The 23,715-nt window shown below is 41.7% G+C and overlaps 1 protein-coding gene across 4 annotated transcripts in view; it reads right to left on the bottom strand.

Moving 5' to 3' along the window:
- Positions 1 to 2,612: 2,612 nt before the first annotated feature.
- LOC124115058 (C1q-related factor-like) overlaps positions 2,613 to 23,715 on the bottom strand; it is a 63,371-nt gene continuing 42,268 nt past the window's right edge. For all 4 annotated transcript variants that reach the window (XM_046475901.2, XM_046475892.2, XM_046475916.2 and 1 more), the window contains exons 2-4: positions 17,123 to 17,409; positions 7,938 to 8,146; positions 2,613 to 5,598 (exon numbers count right to left, since the gene is read on the bottom strand). In XM_046475901.2, coding sequence (XP_046331857.1) covers positions 5,389 to 5,598; positions 7,938 to 8,146; positions 17,123 to 17,408 — 705 coding nt within the window. In that variant the 5' untranslated portion in view covers position 17,409 and the 3' untranslated portion in view covers positions 2,613 to 5,388. The remainder of the gene's footprint in view (positions 5,599 to 7,937; positions 8,147 to 17,122; positions 17,410 to 23,715) is intronic.

The raw sequence follows: 23,715 nt of genomic DNA, 5'->3' as shown, positions 1-23,715 counted from the left end.
GTTGTCTGTTTGTTTGTTTCATTGTTAACGCCGCGTCAGCTATATAACGGGTCTGGCCTGACAATCCACCAAGTCAGAAAGATACTTTACCCTGACGGCACTGATCATACTATCGGCCGTTGGTTTTCCCTAGCCACATTCGGCTATATACATGCCACCGTGAAATAACTGGAATACTGCAAACAACAAACCAGGGCACACAATCAACGAGTAACTGCCCCATCTTTATTTTAGGTCGTCACTTGGGCGATTTGGATCTTTTCAGCCCCAAAACGTTCTAACCCCTACGAAAATATAACTGTTATGGTATAACGTTCTACAGGCATGACGTAATGTGTCGACAGGACACGATGGAGCTCTTTGTCGCTGTGTTAGACTGACACTAAGTCTATGGAGACATTTCTTCAAAAATAATTGTAATTTTGTTCTTCAAAAGAACCTTTCCTCTTCTGCTGTTCAATGAAACAAGACTTGGCTTAGTTTGATCTAGACTTGCCTAGGCTTTAAGTAACATATATACTCTCTCTCTCTCTCTCTCTCTCTCTCTCTCTCTCTCTCTGTATATATATATATATGTGTGTGTGTGTGTGTGTGTGTGTGTGTGTGTCGATAGTCATGGTGCAGGACAATAGTTATGCAAACGCCAGTCATTCCGGCATGCTTTAAAACACGTGAACAGCAACGAAATAATTCGCAACGAAAATTGACTAGGAATTACTTGGAATTGTCAGTATTATTTTTAAAGTCTACCTGTCGTCCTACCTCCGTTACCTCATCACTTGTGATTACATTTGTCCACACAGCTGTGTATAAGAGACCTGTGGCTATTCTTAGTCACCTGAGGAAAACTTAAAACGCACTGATGTCAAATGAACTCTGCACTGCGAATCAAGGCGCCTAAGACGGACGACTGGGCCACCCGTGCGTTGGATAAAGTATGGATCGTACAATCGAGATTTCTTGTGGCTAGGAATAGGGTTTTGTCGCTTTTATTTTGGTAACGCTGGATTTCTTTGAGAAACGTTGGATTGCAAATGAATAACGTTGTTAGGTTGTCGCGGATTGGGTTGGATAACGTTATGTTGTCGCGGATTGGGTTGGATAACGTATTGTTGTCGCGGATTGCGTTGGATAACGTTAGGTAGCCGCGAATTGGGATGAATAACGTTATGTTGTCGCGGATTGGGTTGGATAACGTTAGGTAGCCGCGGATTGGTTTGGATAACGTTATGTTGTCGCGGATTGCGTTGGATAACGTTAGGTAGCCGCGGATTGGGTTGGATAACGTTATGTTGTCGCGGATTGGCTTGGATAACGTTAGGTAGCGGTGGATTGGGTTGGATAACGTTAGGTTGCCGCGGATTGCGTTGGATAACGTTAGGTAGCGGTGGATTGTGTTGGATAACGTTAGGTAGCGGTGGATTGTGTTGGATAACGTTAGGTAGCCGCGGATTGCGTTGGATAACGTAAGGTAGCGGTGGATTGTGTTGTATAACGTTAGGTAGCGGTGGATTGGGTTGGATAACGTTAGGTAGCGGTGGATTGTGTTGGATAACGTTAGGTAGCGGTGGATTGGGTTGGATAACGTTAGGTAGCCGCGGATTGTGTTGGATAAAGTAAGGTAGCGGTGGATTGTGTTGGATAACGTTAGGTAGCGGTGGATTGTGTTGGATAACGTTAGGTAGCCGCGGATTGCGTTGGATAACGTAAGGTAGAGGTGGATTGTGTTGGATAACGTTAGGTAGCGGTGGATTGGGTTGGATAACGTTAGGTAGCCGCGGATTGCGTTGGATAACTTTATGTTGTCGCGGATTGCGTTGGATAACGTTAGGTAGCCGCGGATTGGGTTGGATAACTTTATGTTGTCGTGGATTGGATTGGATAAAGTTAGGTTGACTTGGACTGTGTTGGATAACGTCGGGTTGTTTTAGATTGAATTGATTTAGATTGTGCGGGGCAGTATGTGATAATATACAGGATGCCTCTAAATATTCAAGTTCGGTGGAGTAGTCTAGTGGTTAAAATGTTTGCTCGTCATGCTAAAGGCACGGGTTCGTTTCCCACGTGTGTACAATGTGTGAAGCCCTTTCTTTTCGCCTCCTGTCGTGATATTGCTGGAATATTGATAAAAGCGGCACACACTCATTAAGATATTCCAAAAGGAGGAAAGTATGCTTGGGAGAAAATTACGACGTCAGATCCGTCTATGTTGGAAAGTTTTGGAATTAAAGCCAGTCCAGCTGAAGTAGCATCCAAAGTGTATTCCACTTTTTTTTTTCTCAGAGTTGCGTCCCTTGGGCACGCCAGAAATCTATGTCCGTGAGCTCGAATCCCATTTCGCCCCGATTATGTGTCTTGGTTTGTCAAAACCATCGTGGGTTTCGCCGAAGTGGTAAACGTCTGAGACCTGTTTCACTTCGGACATTCCTCCCACATTAAGCAGACACACAGTGATAAAACCGGAATTCTGTTCAAAGCCTTATAAAACCCAACTCACTAACTCACTCACTCACTTGCTCATATTGTTTCCCCAGACTCAGTCATAGAATACATTTAGAAAACCTGCTTGCAATATTTATTTCCCTATCTTAATAAAGGAACACAAGACGTCATCCGTTGACTATATTTTATTTCAACAAGCGTAGAGAACAATACTATTTGTACAAACATTTATCATCACATTGGAATTCACAACCGTGGAAATTCTATAGTGTTTGAAACAGTAACATTATCAGCTGTCAGAAACAAATACCGCCCACGTGACTATCTACACGTCACGTGTCACATTGAGCAGTCTACCTGAATGACGCCACGGTCTGAGAGCACACGGTAGCAGCGGGGCGAGTCTGAAACGGCGGGGTACAGTAAGGCAACGGAACACATGATACACCGCTACTGATGCCGCGGGGACTTGAACCAATGAGGGAGGTGGTCGGGTTAAAAGTGCTTTAACGTCGCGTTCAAAACTATTGCACGTATATAGTATGCGCGCGCGCGCGTGCGTGCTTGCGTGTGCGTGTGTGTGGTGTGTGTGTGTGGTGTGTGTGATGTGGTGTGGTGTGGTGTGGTGTGGTGTGGAGTGGTGTGTGGTGTGTGGTGTGTGTGTGTTTGTAATGTCCTTTTTATAGTGCTTGCCCACTGAGCAACAATGACACAGCTTTAACACGGATACCACTCTGACACTGTTTACTCCGAGCCGACCAGTCCCTTAATGCCGAGCGACAGGCAGGGTAACAATAAGTACCGCCTGTTGTTATGACACCGCCAGGGATCGAACCACCGAGCTCCCGCTCTCGGGTCGGACGCTCTATCCACTACACCACGGAGGCGGTCTGAACAATAGCAGACAGCCCTGTGGTACTGTTAGGTATATATAGTACACGGGAAAGTTCAACTGTATACATTGTGTCTAAATTTGAATACAGGAAAGTAGAGGTACACTTTGTATGCTACTATGAAGAAAAGGGATTCTGAGTATTGTGAAGACAAATAGTTCCATGACAGGTCTAATTTTAATACAGGAAAGTAGAGGTACAGTTTGTATGCTACTATGAAGAAAAGAGATTCTGAGTATTGTGAAGACAAATAGTTCCATGTGTTCCAGGTTTATTCAATGTGTGGAACAATTAAGGAGAGTATATCTTCAATGTCTATACGTTATAAAGGATATAGATATAGTTGTCCATATATAATCTTATATTGTACATACTACGTGCAGTATTGTAAGAAATGGTATTATTCAAAGTGTTCAGAATAATGAAGAAGGGGGTAGTTTCATTCAAAATGTATAATGAAGAAAATCCATCTGTTTTATTTAATGTGTATGACCTTATGGAGACTAATAGTTTCATACACTGTTTAGGGTAAATAGACAGTAGATGAAGTGCGGTCAGTACAATACAATGCAGTAGTTTTATACGGTGTCTATATTTATAAAAGAGATATGTAAGAATGATGTGTAGAATCTTATGAAAAACTAGTTTTTTATTCATAAGTTTTATATATGGAACTTTGTTTTATTCAATATGTTGGGTATTATGGAAAAAAATAGTTGCATACAATATCTCAATTATTATGAAGAGCGTTGTTTTATTCAATGTGAATAGAATTATGAAAAAATAATTAAATACAATATCTAAATTATTATGAAGGCGAGTATGTTTGTTCAGTGTGTATATTATAACGTAGAAGAGTAGTTTTATGAGTCTAACGTAGTATGCAGTAGAATAGTAACTGTTTATACATCGTATATATTATTGCTGTATATAGTCTTTAGAAGTAAACAATATAGGTGTATATTAAATAGTATCTAGTATTTTTATAATGTACAGTGTAGTATGAATATACCTATCTTAATGAACAACGCAAAGGCGCCTTGTGCAGATTCAAGCCCCATGAGCGCTATATCCTACTTCTCCAACAAGACACACTACCACCGCGAAGTGTACATAATCACTATGGCGACGGTCAGCGAGAGCAGAATAAAATGGCATGTCATTAACAGACTTCTTACCGAAAAAAAGCGAAAAACGATAAGATCCATCATAGCTTATAATTCGTATGAAAATAAAACCCCGATTAATGCACATTGACGTCAACAGCAACATGACGGTATCGAACGTGGTAATCGTTGATGGCACACAGAATTTGGATACTAACACATGACATTTTGAGATGGTTTCACAAATGCGGATGGTCTTAAAATACGCCATGACACACGTCTCGAAGTGGTGTAAGATTACACACAATTCATGGGACAATATGTACATCAATATTACAACAATGAAATAACATCATGATCTATGTCTACGGGACTATATCGAACTAACATAGGAAAAGCTACCCTGCTATTCACAATACGATATGTATGAAAACCGTGTGATCACCCTGTTGCATAAACGTAGTCCTTCAGAACACAAGTACAATACTAAAGACGTATGACACAGTTAACTCCCTCTGCAAATGTTCCGTTCAGGTGAAGTTTTAACTCAACCGTGTTGTCCATGGAGGTGTCATAGCCGGGAATAGATATCTTATCTTAATATCGTGACCTCGACAACACATGGGAGATATCTTCTCACAAATATTCCCACTGCACGATTCAAATTAGACTCAAAAGCATAACCTCTCCCGTCGTTGTTGTCACCAGCAAATTAAATACACTCTCTTAACACTCTCAGTGTCATGTCAATTTTGGTTACTAATAAAAATCATTAACAGAAACGAAAGTTTTGAACTACGTGTGTGAAATGCCGTCTTGCAGCTAGTAACACCACTTTTTGGTGCAAGCCGGCTTCAGAATTCCCAAATAACTAAAGCCTTTTCCGTTTTCAGATACAGCTATCTTGGATCGTGGTACACAACCCGTCCTCTTGTCTCTCCTCATTCTCAGTCCTGGTCCTTGAAGAGCAGGTGCCCGGAGAACGTGGAGTACATGTAGCCATGGATGTACGACGCTCGGGACAACAGCACCAGCCATACCTGGTCCCCGCGGGACAAGTTCAAGATGGCCGAGTTGGAGGCGGACGCCCAGTAAGGAATGCTCTCGGCCCAAACTGTCGCCACCATTTCACCCTTCTTCATCAGGTTAACCGCAGCCTGTTGAGACATGAAATGAGATGCGTTGGATGAAGATATATTATCAAGAAGACTACCACCACATTTTATTACACCTTTGTTCACATGTCCAATGTGCATTGTGCTTCCGTGGGATTCTCCAAACCCCAAAGGATTTGCTTGAATGTTTGCAATCCCATAAAGAACCAATTTAGTGCTGTGCAAACGTCTGATTGTTTAACTTTGTACACCTCTAAGAAAAGGAAAAAAATAATTTCTTGATCCATGTGGCATATTTGGCACTAAACGTGATGACCAGGGAAAGGGTTACATCTCTATCTTTAAAGGTTCGATTCGATTTTCTTTCCACAAATGAGAGCAAATGTGGTTTACTGAGATAAATTGTTTTTACAATACTCGAGTTCCTCGTAGATAACATTCATGTGGAGTTTGCAGGTAGGACATTTAGATAAGAAGTAGGCATCCGTTTGGGGACAATGTGTGTTCCCTTCCATGCTAACATGCTTCTTTATGCATTTGGATCGGAATGTCTGCTCGAACTGGCAAAATCAAAATACGGGAATTTGGCCAAGAAGTTTTATATATAATGAGGTATATCGATGATCAATAATGGTCAAATAGCCAATTCCCTTCCAATGATCTACCCACGTGAACCAGAAAGAAAATGAGTCCCGTGAAATCGCCCCATCTGTTTCGGATTCAGAGCTATGCATAAAGATTTTTAAAAAGTCTATCCACAAAACTGTATGACAAGAGGGATGACTTCAGCTTTCCAATTGTCAACTTTATGTCGAGCAATATTCTAGCAGCTCCAGCCCTTGGTGTCCAGATTTCACAATTTTGTAGGTACAATCGAGCATGCTCTTTCTACGGAGATTTCAAAGAGCATCATACGACTCCTGCTCAAACATTGTATTATCAGGGTTACAGCATTGAAGGCCTCAGTAAAGCTTTCAAAAGGTTTTATGGTAACAAATGGAGGAAGTTGACGCATCAGTGACCACAACTACATCCAGTGTAGTCCCCTGTTTAGACTTGTTCATATGTTCCATTGGATTTCTTCAGGTAAATATTTGATTTGCTTTTGCATGTGTTTTTTCACGAGGTCAACCAGTGCGACAGGATACTCTCTCCTTTTTACGAACACCTTGTATCGTCACTATTTGATTGTGATTCATAAACGCATGCTTATAATATAGTCGGAATCGTACATTGGACCCTGCCTTCAGTGGAGATCTTTTATGACTATGGAAGAGTTTTGTCAAGGTTTTTTAATTTAAAATCCTTGTTAGATGTTGGAGTCGCAGATTCGCCCCGTTTATGATCTTTGGCCGACATGACTTTACTACTGCTCATTGGTTTGATATAAACGGTAAACATCTTTTACCTTGTCACCTTGGGTTTGCCCCCACATTGAGATTAATGTGTTTTGTTTACCGCTGCACTCAGCAATAACCCTGCAATAGGACGGCAGCCTGAAAACTAATCCAGTGATGGATATCCACGCTATTGAGATGATATGACATGCAATCAAAGAAATCACAGAACAGACCACCAGATAAACTAAGTCGCCTCCATCAGACCAGCATAGGTTGCTTGGATCTTCATTGTAACACGGAATCCCCACGGGTAAAATGCGTCGTATAACGGACACCCTGTACAACGTCGACGTCACTCTTGTCTTTGAAACAAATTGGCACTCGTCTGGAGTACATAGAGTCATAAATGGAGCAGTGGTGACCAATCTGACCCTGGAATGTCCTCGACGAGTAGGTGCCAAATAGCTAATGACAATGAGTGAGACAGTATGGTTGTACGCCGCCTTTAACAAAATTCTAGCAATATCACGACGGGGGACAGCCGAAATAGGCTTCACATATTGTACCCATGTGGGGAATCGAACCCGGGTCTTCAGCGTGAGGAGCGATCGCTTTAACCACTAGGCTACCCGACCGCCCCATCTCATGACAACGAGAGATAACATGAAGGTAACGCAGATGGTAAGCGCTTAGTGGAATATGGTCATTCACGTAGGATAATACACGGGACAAATCTAGATTACCCATAACAAGAATGATTCTGGCAGCATTGGGGGTGTTGTACTGTAGGGCTAACCTTGCTAACCTTGCTTTTACATGGAAGAACAGGGCTTCGTGACATCACATGCAAGTAACAGTGTTGTAGGGTAGACAGGATCAGAGTATTTTGTAACAAATATAAATTCGTTATGCTGTGTGGTAATACTATTGACTTCTACTCACTGTGTCTGCTGGCATATCTACGCAGCGACAACACTGTCCCTCTCTTTGTGTGTCTATCGGTCTGTCTGTCCCCATCTGTCCGAGAGTGTCGTTACTCACCCTCTGTCTCCCCTGCGCGGCGACGACGATGTTGAACATGTAGGTGCCGTTGTAGGGGGCGGTGTAGCGGCCGGATTTGGTGTCGAAGTCCCCTCCGACGTTGGTTATGATTTTGTCGAAGAGCAGGTCGCTGTTCTGCTTCACCGGACCACGGTTGTTCTTCAGACCCACGAAGAACGCTGTTCGGCCGGGCAGTGGGGCATCCTTACCTGAAACCAGCATTGACAACATTATCACACAGGATTCCACGCGTGCCACAATGAAAGACAAACGTAACCCAACTTGGATTCCTGTCAGCGGTTTAAAACGTAAAACCGATGGACAACCGATGGCGCTGTACAGTTTGGGAGTACCACATGGTCAGACTACATAAAAATGGAATATTTTGTCAGAAGTAGATTGTTTGTTGTGACACTTGACGTCCGCTATTCTGCTGCACTACGTCACATGTAAAGAACCTGTTGCTACATACATGTACGTGTGTTACTCATAGAACTTGCTTCAATGTTCGTGATTTACTCATAGAACTTGCTTCAATGTTCGTGTTACTCATAGAACTTGCTTCAATGTTCGGTGTTACTCATAGAACTTGCTTCAACGTTCGTGTGTTACTCACAGTACTTGCTTCAATGTTCGTGTTTCACATAGAACTTGCTTCAATGTTCGGTGTAACTCATAGAACTTGCTTCAACGTTGGTGTGTTACTCACAGTACTTGCTTCAATGTTCGTGTTACTCATAGAACTTGCTTCAACGTTTGTGTGTTACTCACAGTACTTGCTTCAATGTTCGTGTTACTCATAGAACTTGCTTCAACGTTTGTGTGTTACTCACAGTACTTGCTTCAATGTTCGTGTGTTACTCATAGAACTTGCTTCAATGTTCGGTGTTACTCATAGAACTTGCTTCAACGTTTGTGTGTTACTCACAGTACTTGCTTCAACGTTCGTGTTACTCATAGAACTTGCTTCAGTGTTCGGTGTTACTCATAGAACTTGCTTCAACGTTCGTGTGTTACTCGTTGAACTTGCTTCAATGTTTGTGTGTTACTCGTAGAACTTGCTTAATGTTCGTGTGTTACTCAAAGTACTTGCTCCAATGTTCGTGTTACTCGTAGAACTTGCTTCATTGTTCGTCTGTCACTTGTAGACTTCAACGTTTTTGTGTTCTCAAAGCTCTTGTTTCTATGTTCGTGTGTTAGTCACAACCTGCTTCAGTGTTCGTGCTAATCATACAACTGCGATGTCACTTGCGATTGAATTGCGTCATATAAACTGGTTGCAATTAACCTTGTGATACCGCAACCATGAATTAATGTGTCATTCGGTACATGAACATGATGATATACATGCATCACTATGACACTGAACACATCATTCAGAATGCACTCAACTGGAAGATATATATAGCACAATTGGGTCAAGTGAGATTCACTATTTCTTGGTCCCAGTCCCTCATTAATCAAACCTATCATATAACTTGAAAGTCCCAGGTGGATAGATGCTGACTATATTGATTCTCATCTGTATCTGTAAACTAACACTGCAGACCAGCGTTATATGCAGGGCATCAGATGACAGCTCTCCATCCAGGCATACACAACCCGACCAATAGATAGGGAAGAAAGACGTATTGTCTTCTGGTAGCGTTAAGAAATCAACTGTCCCTATAACGACCAGTGATTTATATATGATAAGACTGATGGCAAGATATGATATATAGCCATCTAGTCAGGGTTGGTGATATATACACACCGAGAATGATATAAAAACAGATTGATATGTACACCGAGAGTGATATATACATACCGAGAATGATATACACAGGTTGATATTACACACCTAGAACGTCATATACACACCGAGAATGATATAAAAACATTGATATGTTCACCGAGAGTGATTTATACATAACGAGAATGATATACACATATTGATATGTACACACCGAGAACGACATATACACACCGAGAATGATATAAAAAACAGATTGATAGGTACACCGAGAGTGACTTATACATACCGATATTTACATACACAGATTGATATGTACACAGAAAGTGATATATACACAGACTGATATATGTACGGCGGGATATACACTGTTTACACACAGGCATTAATGTGTGGTTCTCTTTAGTTCTTGTATATTATTCTTATAGGTATGTAGGATTGTTCGTTATGGGGGAATGAATACGATCAAAGCCATATCAAGTGGCATGGAGGCAGATAACGACACATGCTGCAGTACATAACAATATTTCAGCCATTACTGCGAAATCATCAAATGAAACACAACATGCAAGTATGCGATGAGAATATATCTGTACTATCATTTAAAAAATATTGATAATATTGATATTGACCATTTGATAATATCGCCTCTTTATGAATCTGTTTTAGTAACAATATCGGATTATAAGTATCAACCCATTGTTGCAAGCCATCGATGCGTCGAAATGCAAACGAAAAATCGCTATCTTCAAAACACTCAGTCAGGCCTACAAAGAGTCGTAAGTTGCAATCGTTGAGTAAATTGAGGGAAAGGACGATTCAACTAAGAAACTGTTTATCCAATGCTGTGATGACTCACAGACACATATGACCAAAATGACTTACACAGGCCAATCTCGTGTGACAAACACTCCGAGAAACGTGTACATGCTGAAACATGACCTCATCAGGTCAGAGTCCAGAGATCCTGATCGTGGTATCAACCAGACTTTTAGCCGTCTCTGGTTCCGAAATAGAACACTAAACAACCATTAAGATATTAATTCTCGTCACTAAACGCATCAGGAATTCTGTACATTAATTACATTTTATAGCAATCAAATACATTAAGTCTACCAAAAGACTTGTCGCTTCAACTTTTCTTCACTTATGACATATGAATATGAATACACTAGAGTATTGCCACTCTTAATAACTATCTTACACCGCCTGTCATGCGCAGACTACCTCTTCCCGTGAACTCAGACATACAAGTAAGTGTCCGTTGACAGACAAACTGATGCAAGGTAGGTGCATAAAAGTTAGGACTAGACTGTTACGTGTACGCATTTTAATTGCTCCTCGAAGTAACTGCATTTACAATCAACCATCATGCGCATTCACAGAGCACTTGCAATCTACCCCTTACTGCGAACGGACTTGTTACAGACAGATCGCATTTATCTATGATTTCAATAGTGCACTAAAGTTAAGAATTAATGCTTTAAAGACTCATTTGATTATTGCAATTAGACGTCTTTAAGTAACAGCCCAACAATTGTTCGATATAAGAGCCTTGTCGCCACACTAACGCTCAGTCCATTGGGAATATCCCTGTGTCGTCAGCCTGTCGCACGTAAGCGCCTTTTTAGCTGAATGTTTTCTGGAAATATTTCATACTAGCCATTAAGTAATCGATGAATTTGATCCCAGGTTTCCGGTACAATTTGCCGGCTTCTTCTCTGCAAATAGCTATCGTGAAGATATTGGCTGCGTCACGTGATATCACGAGGAAGCAATTTCATTGGTTCTTCCTGACACACCCAGCGAGGCCAGAATAATGTCTTAGCGTATCTTACTTCAAGGTACTTCAACAGCTACAAAGTTATTGAAGAAGGCCGTAGTACGAAATGACTCTACTTCTTGATTCACGTATCTCATAGCAAAAGGCAGTGTGGGAGGAAAGATTGTATAACTTTATTATTTAGCAAATGTTATATCTGGGATAACACTTTAGTAAAGTTTACATTCTCGTACATTTTTGGGTTGCCAGAGTGAGGCATCTAATTGCCAGCACACAAAGTGAGCGATCTAACCCAGTTCGAATCCCGGACGGGATTCAACCACAAAAAAGTACGAGAATCTGTACGTTACTAAGAAAGTGTTATCCCAAATACAAATATAACATTTGTCAATAAAGTAAAAAAAATCATTGGATTTATAAATTAGGACTAGATCAGGTTTGTTGTCCTGGATACGTCTGAGGCTTAATACGGGCCTATTCCAAAGGAATTTGTACATTTTCCATGACGCCCTCTACATATTCCGGGTCGTACCATAGATGGACCTCTGTGTCAAAACCACAGGCTTTGCGAAAACAGTAATAAAAGGATCGAGTCACTCCATCATGTCGCTTAAGATACAGTAACTGTGTTTGTACCAACACAAAGTGTTGGACACTCCCATTTAATTCATTGCAAAATCTACATTTCATATATAAATTTTGATGCAAAATCACACATTGACGGTTTCGAGTTGGACGTGACTGGTCCTGAGCAGCAAACAGAAAGCCTGTTTCACTTTTTTCAGGCTAGTCGACTTCATCCAAGCAAAGGACTATGCAGGGTTGCTGATGCTCTCAACACACTGCACACACACTCTGAGTGTGATATGGCACTTCGCTTGGTTGACACTTATTTCTGTACCGTCCAGCAGTACAGAACCATCAACAAAATCAACATTGACATTACGATTTCCCACATCCTTGGCTCGTTTACAAAAACTATGGAATGCCTTGTTTTCATCGCTGAAATGAGTCCTGACATGCTTCACAAGATGATCATCAGACAAATAATACAATTATCTCATGAAGAGCCTCCACGTTAATGAAACCATACCCTCCCATTATAATTGGTAAATATAAGCGATTTAGGGAAGAGCGAGGGGGGTATGATCTGCCATGATTCTTCGTGTGAGGGTGTCAATACCCTGAATTTCTAGTTTCGTCCAATCAACAACACTAAAAAATACGAAAGGACGGGGATAGCATAAGTTTTTGTGGCTTTGACTAAACTCCGCATTTTCTTTATTCTACATTTGTAGTCTGCCCGAAGTTTGACCTTGATATGGACATTCTGGAGTTTGTCTCTAACCTGCATCGGTAAGTACGTACATGTATTAGCCTGACCTGCCACGAGATGGTCAATAACTCCTCTCCAAGGTCAACTGGACTGCCACGTTTAAGATGCAGAATGTTGCATTTGTTGAGCCCAAAGGACGAGCCAATATCATTACAAAAGGACTCGACAAGGAGTTTTTTTTCAGTGTGGATTCTCCTTTGACAGGAAGTCAAGGTTATCCATGTAAAAGACGTGAGTAAGAGGTGTGAACCCACATTGGTGCGTTAAATGAAGAAGGTAGACATATATATGTATGTATATGTAAGTACGTTTCGGGATTGACTGGAGGCAAGGGTGTCCCTATCGAAAATGGTGCTGCAATTCACTGTTCAAATCTGCGTAGCTTCCTTGGAATCACAGTGACTTTTATCTTTGGTTTATCAGCACCATACCCGTGCTTGTGGGTTTTACAAAACTGAAACATGTCCAGGTCCTTCAGGATTTACTGAAATACTGTTTAAAGCGGAGTAAAACACAACCAGTCGTTTACTGACTGGTTTGATTAAAGGGTTATGTGTAAATGTTACGACAAAAGGCAATGTCCACGATATCGTCACAAGCTGGGTAAATAATATTGGTTCCAAAACGTTACTGGCATTATCACATTCCATGCAAGTATCCTCCAGCATTTAACTGCGCTTAGTAATAACAATGTCAGTATATAATGCACTAGATTCCATTCACCATTCAAGTTTTATTCCCAGCTCCAAGTGGCGTTCGCAAAACAAACGTCCTTTTTAGAGTCACTTCACCTACCCGTCCATTGTTTGTGAACTGAGGCATACTTCGAACACGATATATAGGAGACATTAAATGTAACCTGTTTTAGTGAGGGGCATGACTCAAGCCATAGAAACGCCATCTACTCTCGAAATAAAAGCGACAAGAACCATTACTATGATCCTAAATCCTAAAGGACGCCTGCTTGTGGTGAGAGGCGACCAGCGGGATCAGGTGGTCAGGCTCGCTGACTTGGCATGTCATGTACTCAAGTATAACAATGTTAATCTTGCAGAAAAAATTAAATGTGTTCTGAATAATTAGATGAGTATTATTGCTGTAAGCAAATCAAACCCAAATATAAAGCCTGGTATGCCAGTCCACGTGGCAATGTACAGGGCCATGTAAAATCGTGGACAATTAACATGAATAAATGATGTCAAAAAAATAAAATCATCGTATCCAAATTCGTGGATCAATGTCAATCACTGGATTGTCTGGTCCAGTCTCGCTTATTTACAGACCGCCGTCATATAGCTTAAATATGCGACATTAAACAACAAACAAACAAACGTGATGAGGCAGTTCGTAGATGTTTACCATTTAAATGAAACCAATGGTCAGTTGTAAAGACATCTCGACCAATGGTCATAAACGGAGCAAATCTGCGACTCCAACCCCCGACGAGGATTCTTATTAAAAAACTGACAAAACATTTCAATAGTCATAAGAAATATCTGCTTTATGCAGCGTTCATTCGACGAATCCGACCATATCATAAGCATGTGTTTATGAATCACTATCACAAGTAAATTGTTCACCTGTAAAATCGAGAACATATGTTACAAGGTAAAACAGGGAATTGCACCGGATATAATATTGGTAATGTATGCGTAAAATCTGGAAACCAAATGTCAACCATAAAACGTTTTGATAGCTTTATTGAAGTCTTGACTGCTGTAACCCTGATCACACAACTTTTGAGTCATATGACGCTCTTTGAAATCTTCGTAGCCGGAGAATGCTCGTTTGTATCTCGAAAATTGTTAAATTAAATTGTAAACCCGGGGACACGGGTGGCCCAGTCGTCTAAGGCGCCGCGATTCGCTGTGCAGAGTTGCGTCTCTTGGTCACGCCACAAACCTATGACTGTGGGTTCGAATCCTGGTTCGCCCCGATTACGTTTCCAGGTTTGTCAGATCCATACCCGTGCTCGTGGGTTTCACCGAAGTGGTAAACGTCTGAGACCTGCATCACTTGGGGCTTTCCTCCCACATTTAGCTGACACGCCGTGATGTGACTGGAATACTGTTAAAAGCGGCGTTAAACCCAACTCACTCACTCAATAATTGTAAACCCCAAAGTCTGGGTCTGTTTGAAAGTTGCTCAACATAAAAGGAAAGGTGAAGTCACCCCTCTTGTCATAGTCTGGAGGATAGTTTTTGTCACTCTAAATCTAAATATGAAACAATTGAGGCGCTTTCACTGGTTTTATTTCTAGTTTAGTTGGGTGCAAATCAGTGAAAGGCGATTGCCTATTTGACCATTATCAGAATATCGATATACCTGAAATTTAAATTAATATCGTTGGCTAAATTCCCATCATTTGATTTTGACAATCCGAGAGAAAAACTCGAATGTATAAAGAAACGGATCAGCAAGGAGGGAGGCAAAAGGTGCCAACTACGCCTATCATTTCAGTGGCGTTCTCGGAAAACGTTATTTATGGCGTCATGTGACCCTTCTATAATAACAGTCTTGAGGTCTCCTACCAATCCCAACCAGGTCTTGGGCAGTGAACGGATGTTGGTCTCTGGGGATATTGCGTAATGCTTCTGGATTCCTTTCTGCTGTCGCTGTAGCTTGAAATATAGCACTTAATCATGATTAACAGTGGTGTCAGAGGCGTCATTAAACGTGGCCAAAATCCAAAGAAATGCTGCATTCACTACCTATTGCATTCAATTAAATTTTAATTGGATCAGCAAGGTAAACTGAATGCTCTATACCCTCCGTATGACGTATTTTGAGGGGGTAACTTTAAGTAAACTTGAACTTCAGACAATCATTTCCGCGCTACGGAAATTACGGATTACGGAATAAATCAATCATGTAACTTACCATACCAATTAAAGTCGGAGTGATAAGGCATTGTTCCAGATCTCGAGTGAGTTATACCAATGTAATCTAGTTTGAAAATAAATTCGCTAATTCGTAAGGCAGTTTTACGCAAACTTCATTTTTCATATATTTTCGAAACTCATATTTCATCACAACATATACGTGTTGTCATTTAAAGAGCTATCTCCGTCGCTTGTGAACAGCCCGACAGAGACACACGAATGGCTGCTATTGATATCCGATATTTCAAAAAAAGAAAAAAGAGAGATGTGGACACAGCCTAACATTTGCTCAGGGCGATAGCCGAATCGCATACTGGTGCTATTTCTAGCCACCAGTTCCAGCAACTGCCAACTATTTTTCTTTTTGGTTATTGTTTGTCCCAAATGCTCGTGACTTGCGGCGGTCGATCTTATTTCTATACATACAATATCGTGGTGCTGATATGAATAAGAATATTGAGTGTGGGTGGGGTGTGTGGGTGAAGGGTGTAGGTGGAGGGTGTGTGCAGGCGGGTTGGGATTTTACTTCACGAATGTGTCTGACCAGATCAATTTCTGTCAAATGTGTCATTGTTTTCTTTGTAAATGTGCCTTAACTTTGATTGAAGATGATAATTTCGTGATATCCCCAAGCACACACGTGGTTGCATTAAAGTTTATTGTATGATAATACCAAGACAGGAACTTATTAAATATTGTTTCCTCAGTCAGAGAGTATACTTTTCCAATTCAATTGCTGCAACAGTTTGACTTTTACTTTTATCTTTAATTAATAGCCTTGTCTGAAGGAACATTCACAAACGTCTTTTGACATTAAATAAAAGCGACAATTCCTTTCCACGTCCATGAGAAATCACTGCTAAATGCAGTGTGGATTGTACGATCTCGACTCGACATACCGTGAGGGTGTGCATATGAATCGTCAAATAGTAATGAAACCAGGTGTTCGCGAAAAGGTGAGCGTATCCTGCCCCACCGGTGGCACCCGTTTCAAACACTTGCAAAAGCAAGTCAATTGTTCAAATTGTTGAAACAACACCATAACATATGGTACAAGTCAAAATAGGGATAATAGCTGTACAAATAAATTGCAGATGATTCCGTGCCATTATTTTGTAAAACGATAAAGTAAGGCCACGCCCACTAATGGAATAATATTTCCTGATTTGCTGATAAGAGAAAGGTCGATACTATCTTGAAATTTCAAGATACTAAGTTGAAATTTCAAGTTATTATTTTGAAATTTCAACTTAGTATCTTGAAATTGCAACTTATGAATGGTGAAATTTCAACTCATGTATCTTGAAATTTCAACTTAGCTTCTTGAAATTTCAACTTATTATCTTGAAATTTCAAGAACAAAATAAAAATAAAATGGCCCTAAAAGGCTTCCGTGCATCTGGGTCTTTGCAATACAACTTAAAAACACTACGACCAATAAATTATAAATACCTGGTATCCCTGGCAACCCCGGCACTCCTGGTTCTCCTGGGTCCCCCTTGGCTCCTGGTTTCCCTGACGGTCCTTTTGGACCCTTGATGGGGAGGCTGAGGGGTATAAGACGCTCCCCCTTGCAGGCGATCTCCAACTCGCACTGCCCGTCCACTTCGTTCTCCAGTGCGGCTGCGTCTTTCACGGGACCCCCTCTGTTCCGGTTCCGGTTTCTAGGGATTCGCTTACAGCTCGCGACACTGGATAGGACGATGATAATCAGAATGGCGGTGATCGGAGCCTTCATCCTTGAAACAGGAACACAGTCATGTATCATTCATTATAGCAGTGAGTGGGTATATATGGAATTTACGGAACTATGTTTTTATTTTGCGACTAACTGGAATGATTTCAAATTGTTTCTCGATTTGTTTTTTAACACTGCACTCAGCAATTTTCTAGCTGTAAGACGGTGGTCTTTAAATAATCGAGTCTGGACCAGACAGTCCAGTGATTGACATCATGAGCATCGAACTGTGAAATTTGGATACGATGACATGTATCAACCAATCAATGTGTTTGATATGGTGAGTAGGTTAATACAATGTAGTATACTTTGTATAGCAAGAAAATGTCACTATGTCGTGTGCATGTAACATTTGGCTTTATGACGTGTATTAGACCTTCAGCGTTAAATAAACTGACGGGATAATAAAGTAAGTGTATAAGAAAGTATACACTTGAAAATTGGATCAGACCAAAACAACATACAGGTTATCAAAACGTTACTAGGCTGAAAACAGTCGCCGAAACACTGCAAACTCAGAAAACACAACTATGATACCCGTATCAAGTACATCACCAACGACTAACAATTTCTTGTATGTTTCATAGTACATCACCAACGACTAACAATTTCTTGTATGTTTCATAGTACATCACCAACGACTAACAATTTCTTGTATGTTTCATAGTACATCACCAACGACTAACAATTTCTTGTATGTTTCATAGTACATCACCAACGACTAACAATTTCTTGTATGTTTCATAGTACATCACCAACGACTAACAATTTCTTGTATGTTTTATAGTACATCACCAACGACTAACAATTTCATGTATTTTTCATTTTTAACCACCATCTAACATGCGTGTATACGTTCTATTGCTAAGCAGTTTAGTATGTCGCTTGGCTTTCTCAGGACTGGTCTTCTTTAAACATTATCGGCGTTCATAAATTGAAATACGGTATACGATCTTACGTCGTAATAGCATGCAAATGGTTTTGTGCAGACATTCTAACACAATGAACGTGTGAGATAGGCAAGCACATGGGCCACCGCAGGGAGAAAGTCCATGTTTGTACAGACACTGATATTTGCAGCAAGCACTGGAAACATGCAGTGTCACGAACAAGTAGAATGTTTCCACTGCCCTCTGGGGAGGTCAAAAGGATGAATAATAGATCCTTCTCAAGAAATGAGTCCTCAGGAGCCTTCAGAGCGGCTACTTATAACTTTAAAAACATCCCTTGTATGGCATGCATATCACATGGCTGCACCATCGACTGAATACCATGAGGTTGTTTGTCATTGAGGAATTGCTAATTCATTCTACCAATCATTTATTTTCACGAAGGAGGTACAGCTATGTTATTTGCTCACCTATCAAGCGGTACAAGCCACACGTCGTACGTATTCTTGCCTACCGAGAGAAACATATATACGACTGAGGGCATGGTTTGTTTGTTTATTTGCTGTTTAACGCCACTCTCAGCAATATTCCAGCTATATCACGGCGGTCTGTAATTAATCGAGTCTGGACCAGACAATCCAGTGATTGACATCATGAGCATCGATCCACGCAATTGGGATTCGATAACATGCATCAACCAAGTCAGCGAGACTGACCACCTGATCCTGTTAGTCGCCTCTTACGGCAAGCCTAGTTGCCTCTTACGGCAAGCATGGGTTGCTGAAGACCTATTCTAACCCGGATCTTCACGGATCCTGAGCGCATCTGGTGTAGGGGCGGTCGGGTAGCCTAGTGGTTTAAAGCGTTCGCTCGTCACGCCGAAGACCCGGGTTCCATTCCCGACATGGGTACAATGTGTGAAGCCCATTTCTGGTGTCCCCCGCAGTGATATTGCTAGAATATTGCTAAAAGCGGCGTAAAACCATACTCACTCATTCACCGACCCTGCTGAAATTCAAATGGCGACACAGGTCAACATTTCGCATCAGATTGCAATTTCAATGTCTTCATGTTTGTAAATATGGTCGAAGGAAAACCATACGCACTCACTCACTCGCATGTGGTGAGTGGCGATCAATCAAACACGTTTGACAGTAGTCCAGTTGGTAAATCGTAACGTGGAAGGAAAGCTCAATACATAACGCTTTGCGGTGATATAACGGAAATATTGTTGGAATATAAAACGTCAACGCCAGAGAATAACCAGTCTCGATTATCCCTTCAGGCGTAAACGGCAAAATAGCAGTGACAATTATATGAATGGATCTCTGAAAATCTGTGATGACACCAGGGGTAAGCATGCCCTGCCTCACCGGTTTGAAATATAGGCTTATAAGTACAGAAACGTTAAAGAACTATACTCGTTTTGCAACACAGTGTGTGGAGCGGGGCTACGTTTTCTCCTGTCTTTGACAGGGCACTCGGATATAACATAATCATTACAGCAATCCGTTAGCAGCATCGTGGAAGAATTACATTAACAGAACTAATCATTTTAACAGCTGACTATATCAGATTTGACTATATTCCGAACTATTAACTGTTGTACCGCGCAAAATGCACCTTTCCACTTGCTTCCTCTTAACACTGCTACTAACATTGTACATAACTGTGCATTATTAAATATCGAGCGGGACCCGTGAAGATCCGGGGTAGAATAGGTCTTCAGCAACTCATGCTTGTCGTAAGAGGCGACTTACGGGATTGGGTGGTCAGGCTCGCTGCCTTATTGCTGGAATATTGCTGAGTGCGGCGTTAAACAACAAATAAACAAACAAATAATATCGAGCGGGCAGCCCAGCCTTGTAAATCTGTTATAGTCCACATGTACCGTAAATACATTAATCAGCTTAACAATACTAACGAACGGCATAAACAAAGAAACGACCATTTTGACTGTGAACATAAAGACCCCTCCACTTTGGACCGTGTCTCGCTAGGGCATTGGGTTCAGCGGCGATGATCAATTCGTTATCACTACTTACAATGAAATGTCGTTAACGTGAACACCACTTACCGCTTAAGACGATCTAATCTCGTTCTCCGGCAGAATCCATAATATTTTATTCATGATTATACATTTGACAACCTTCACGTCTACGCGACAAGTCAATCTGTTTTCAATGGACGCGTATGTTATCAGGTACAGTGAAAACCCTTTATCCGTACGGCCTCGTTTTCGGCCGAAATCGTCCGGATTGTATATTGACCGGACAAATGAAACTGTACATTGTACTTTTTTTACGGCACTGTACACAATGTTACATTGTTTAATCATATATAATTCACACATATACATTATCCACTGCCTACACCAACCACGGTGTCTAAGAACTACATCACTTGGGGCTTTCTTCCCACATCAGTCACGCGACCCCTGACGATCCGGGGTAGAATAGGTCTTCAGCAATCCATGCTTGCCGTAAAAGGCGACTATGCTTGTCTTAAGAGGCGACGAACGGGATCGGGTGGTCTGGCTCGGTGACCTGGTTGATGCATGTCATCGTATCCCAGAGATCCATGCTCTTGATGTCAATCACTGGATTGTCTGGTCCAGACTCGATTATTTACAGACTGCTGTCATATAACTGCACTATTGCTGAGTGTGGCGTTAAACAACAAACAAACAACAAACAGTCTGACACGCAGTAATGTAACTGAAACCTTGTTCAAACTGCCGTTAAACCAAGCTCAAGTATTGGCACGACGTTTGTTCTGAATTCTGGATAACTCGAACCATTTTGGTACTTACTTCGATTTATTGAATGAGTGAGTATGGTTTTACGTCGCTTTTAGCAATATCCCAGCAATATCACGGCGGGGGACACCAGAAATGGGCTTCACACATTGTACCCATGTCGGGAATCGAACCCGGGTCTTCGGCCTAACGAGCGATCGCTTTAACCACTAGGCTACCCGACCGCCCCTAGATTTATTGAGATTTCACTGTTTGTGATGCATATTTCAAAAGCAGTTACTGTCCGTCAAAGTATAAAAGTTAACACCGGGCGGTGACTATATTGAGAAAGGCTCGTAATTGTTAATAGATATTGTCGTATAATGACCAGTCTGATTGCTATTATTTTGATATCGGCAATAATGATGTTGATGGCAAGGACAACGGTACAGCTAACGAGCACTTTATGCCTTGCCTCTCTCCACCGTCTACTGGCGTCTCATTAATGCCGCCACTCCGACATTGACGACCTGCACTGCGGCTATATTTCACCTGTAATGATATCATGGGATCTGCCTGGAAACTGCCTTTATCTAATGAAGCGCACGTGACACGGACAGCACTGACAGATTGGGGACGTTTTCTATGTTTTCGAGGGCATTCGTTGTAGAAAACGGCTAACAGGAGGTGAAGTGAGGTGAAATGGCATCGCGTTCTTGATTACTGGACATATATATACGTGTGTGTGTGTGTGTGTGTGTGTGTGTGTGTGTGTGTGTGTGTGTGTGTGTGTGTGTGTGTGTGTGTGTGTGTGTGTGTGTGTGGCTGCTTGTACTAATCCGGACTAATGCTTTTAGAGTGCTAGCACACTGAGATACAATGCGGTAGTTTCCACACGAATACCCCTTTCAGACACAGTATACTGACACCGAACCAACCAGTCCTTGTTTCACCTCCTTCATGCCGAGCGCCAGGCAGGGAAACAACAAGTACCTCATTTTAAAGTCTTATTGTATGACGTGGCCGGGCATCGAACCATCACCCTTCCGCTCTCAGGGCGAACGATCTTTACACTAGACTCACATGGACTAGATGGACACAATAACTGGATAGGACAGCTGTGATCTAGCTCCTTGTACACTTACGACGTTGGAGGGTGCCATCTCCTTTTGGTACGCTGGACAAAACCATCCCCACAATCACAAAATATATCGGATCAAATCAGTGTCCGTTGTACAACTCGAGACTATATAATACTCACGTGTTCATGAATCACTAATCTAACACCAGGTGCTCGAGTGGTCGTACCCTTCCCCACCGCTGGCACCCGCCACAAACACATGCAAATGTTCAGGTGCAACACGGTGCAAACACGGCAACACACGACACAGGCGCACGAAGGAATTACACTACTTATCAGGTGTTTGAAAGGCATTTAGAAGTGATACGCATGAGGAAGAGAATGTATTGATGTCAACTTCTTTATTATGAGGAACACAACGTTTCGGTGTATATGCTTACTCCTTCATCACCCGATAAAGAAGTTGACATCCATATATTCTCTTCCTTACACTACTTGTGTTGTGATGGGCGTATGGGCACATTGATGAAAAAGATGAAAAGGATGCTGTAAGATTATTAATATTCCAGTATTTAGAGTTGTAATTTCAACACTAAATTCTTGTTTCAAAATGTTACAATGGGCCCACACACTCAAACCGTTTGTCGTGACTGTTCCGTGTTTTTATTTGTAATTATGTCGGAAACGATATAACTAATATATACTGAACCGCAAAAGAAACGTCACCATGGATAGATATATGAGAAACCTTATTTGTCCAAACACTGTAAACATACTTTGAGACATATTAAAAATATTAAGCTTGAAATTTAAGTGTCAAATGTTCTTAAAGTGAAACACAACACGAGCCTCTGAGAAAATGGCATCACAAGTCAGTATCTCGTCTGTCCGCCATGTGCATTGATTACTGTCGTGCAACGTCGATACATGGAATGGATGAGGCGGTTGATGAAGGTCATAGGCACTTGAGCCCACATTCCGAGGAACGCCTGACGCAGTTCAGCTACAGTTGTCGGCCCTGGTCGGACGTCATTCCGCCGTCTTTGAATCTCGTCCCACAGGTGCTCAGTGGGACTTAAATCGGGGTTGAGGGCAGGCCACTGCATAGTTCTGGTGCCATTCTGCTGGAGGAAGTCTCTTGTTGCTCTCGCAGAGTGGGCACGAGCGTTATCATGGTTGCGGCAACTCTCGGTTGCAGCGACGTGCCAAATGAGGTATGTCGTGTCGACTCAAGACTTGATCAATGTACCGAGCAGCTGCCACCATTGCCTCTCCCTGGACCGATGTTCTGGAAGACCACAGGGCCGACCTCCTGTGAAAGACCAATTCCACCCAACACAATGATGCTCGGACCACCCCACGAGTCTCTCTCAACAACACAAGCATCCGAATAACGTTCCCCACGGCGTCGCCAGACTCTCTCTCTCTCTTTCTCTCTCTCTCTCTCTCTCTCTCTCCCTCTCTCTTTCTCTCTCTCTCTCTCTCTGCCATCTGCTGCACACAGAGTGTATCGGCTCTCGTCTGAGAAGAGGACTCTTCTCCACTGCTGGTGGCGTCAATGCTGGTGCTGTGTTACCCACTGAAGACGGTCCCGGCGAT

This window comes from Haliotis rufescens, unplaced genomic scaffold (assembly GCF_023055435.1).
Source record: "Haliotis rufescens isolate VD_foot unplaced genomic scaffold, xgHalRufe1.0.p SCAF_4, whole genome shotgun sequence".
Taxonomy (NCBI): Eukaryota; Metazoa; Mollusca; class Gastropoda; order Lepetellida; family Haliotidae; genus Haliotis; species Haliotis rufescens.
Note: the sequence above shows the minus strand (reverse complement) of the source record. Positions and strands in the feature narration are given on the sequence as shown.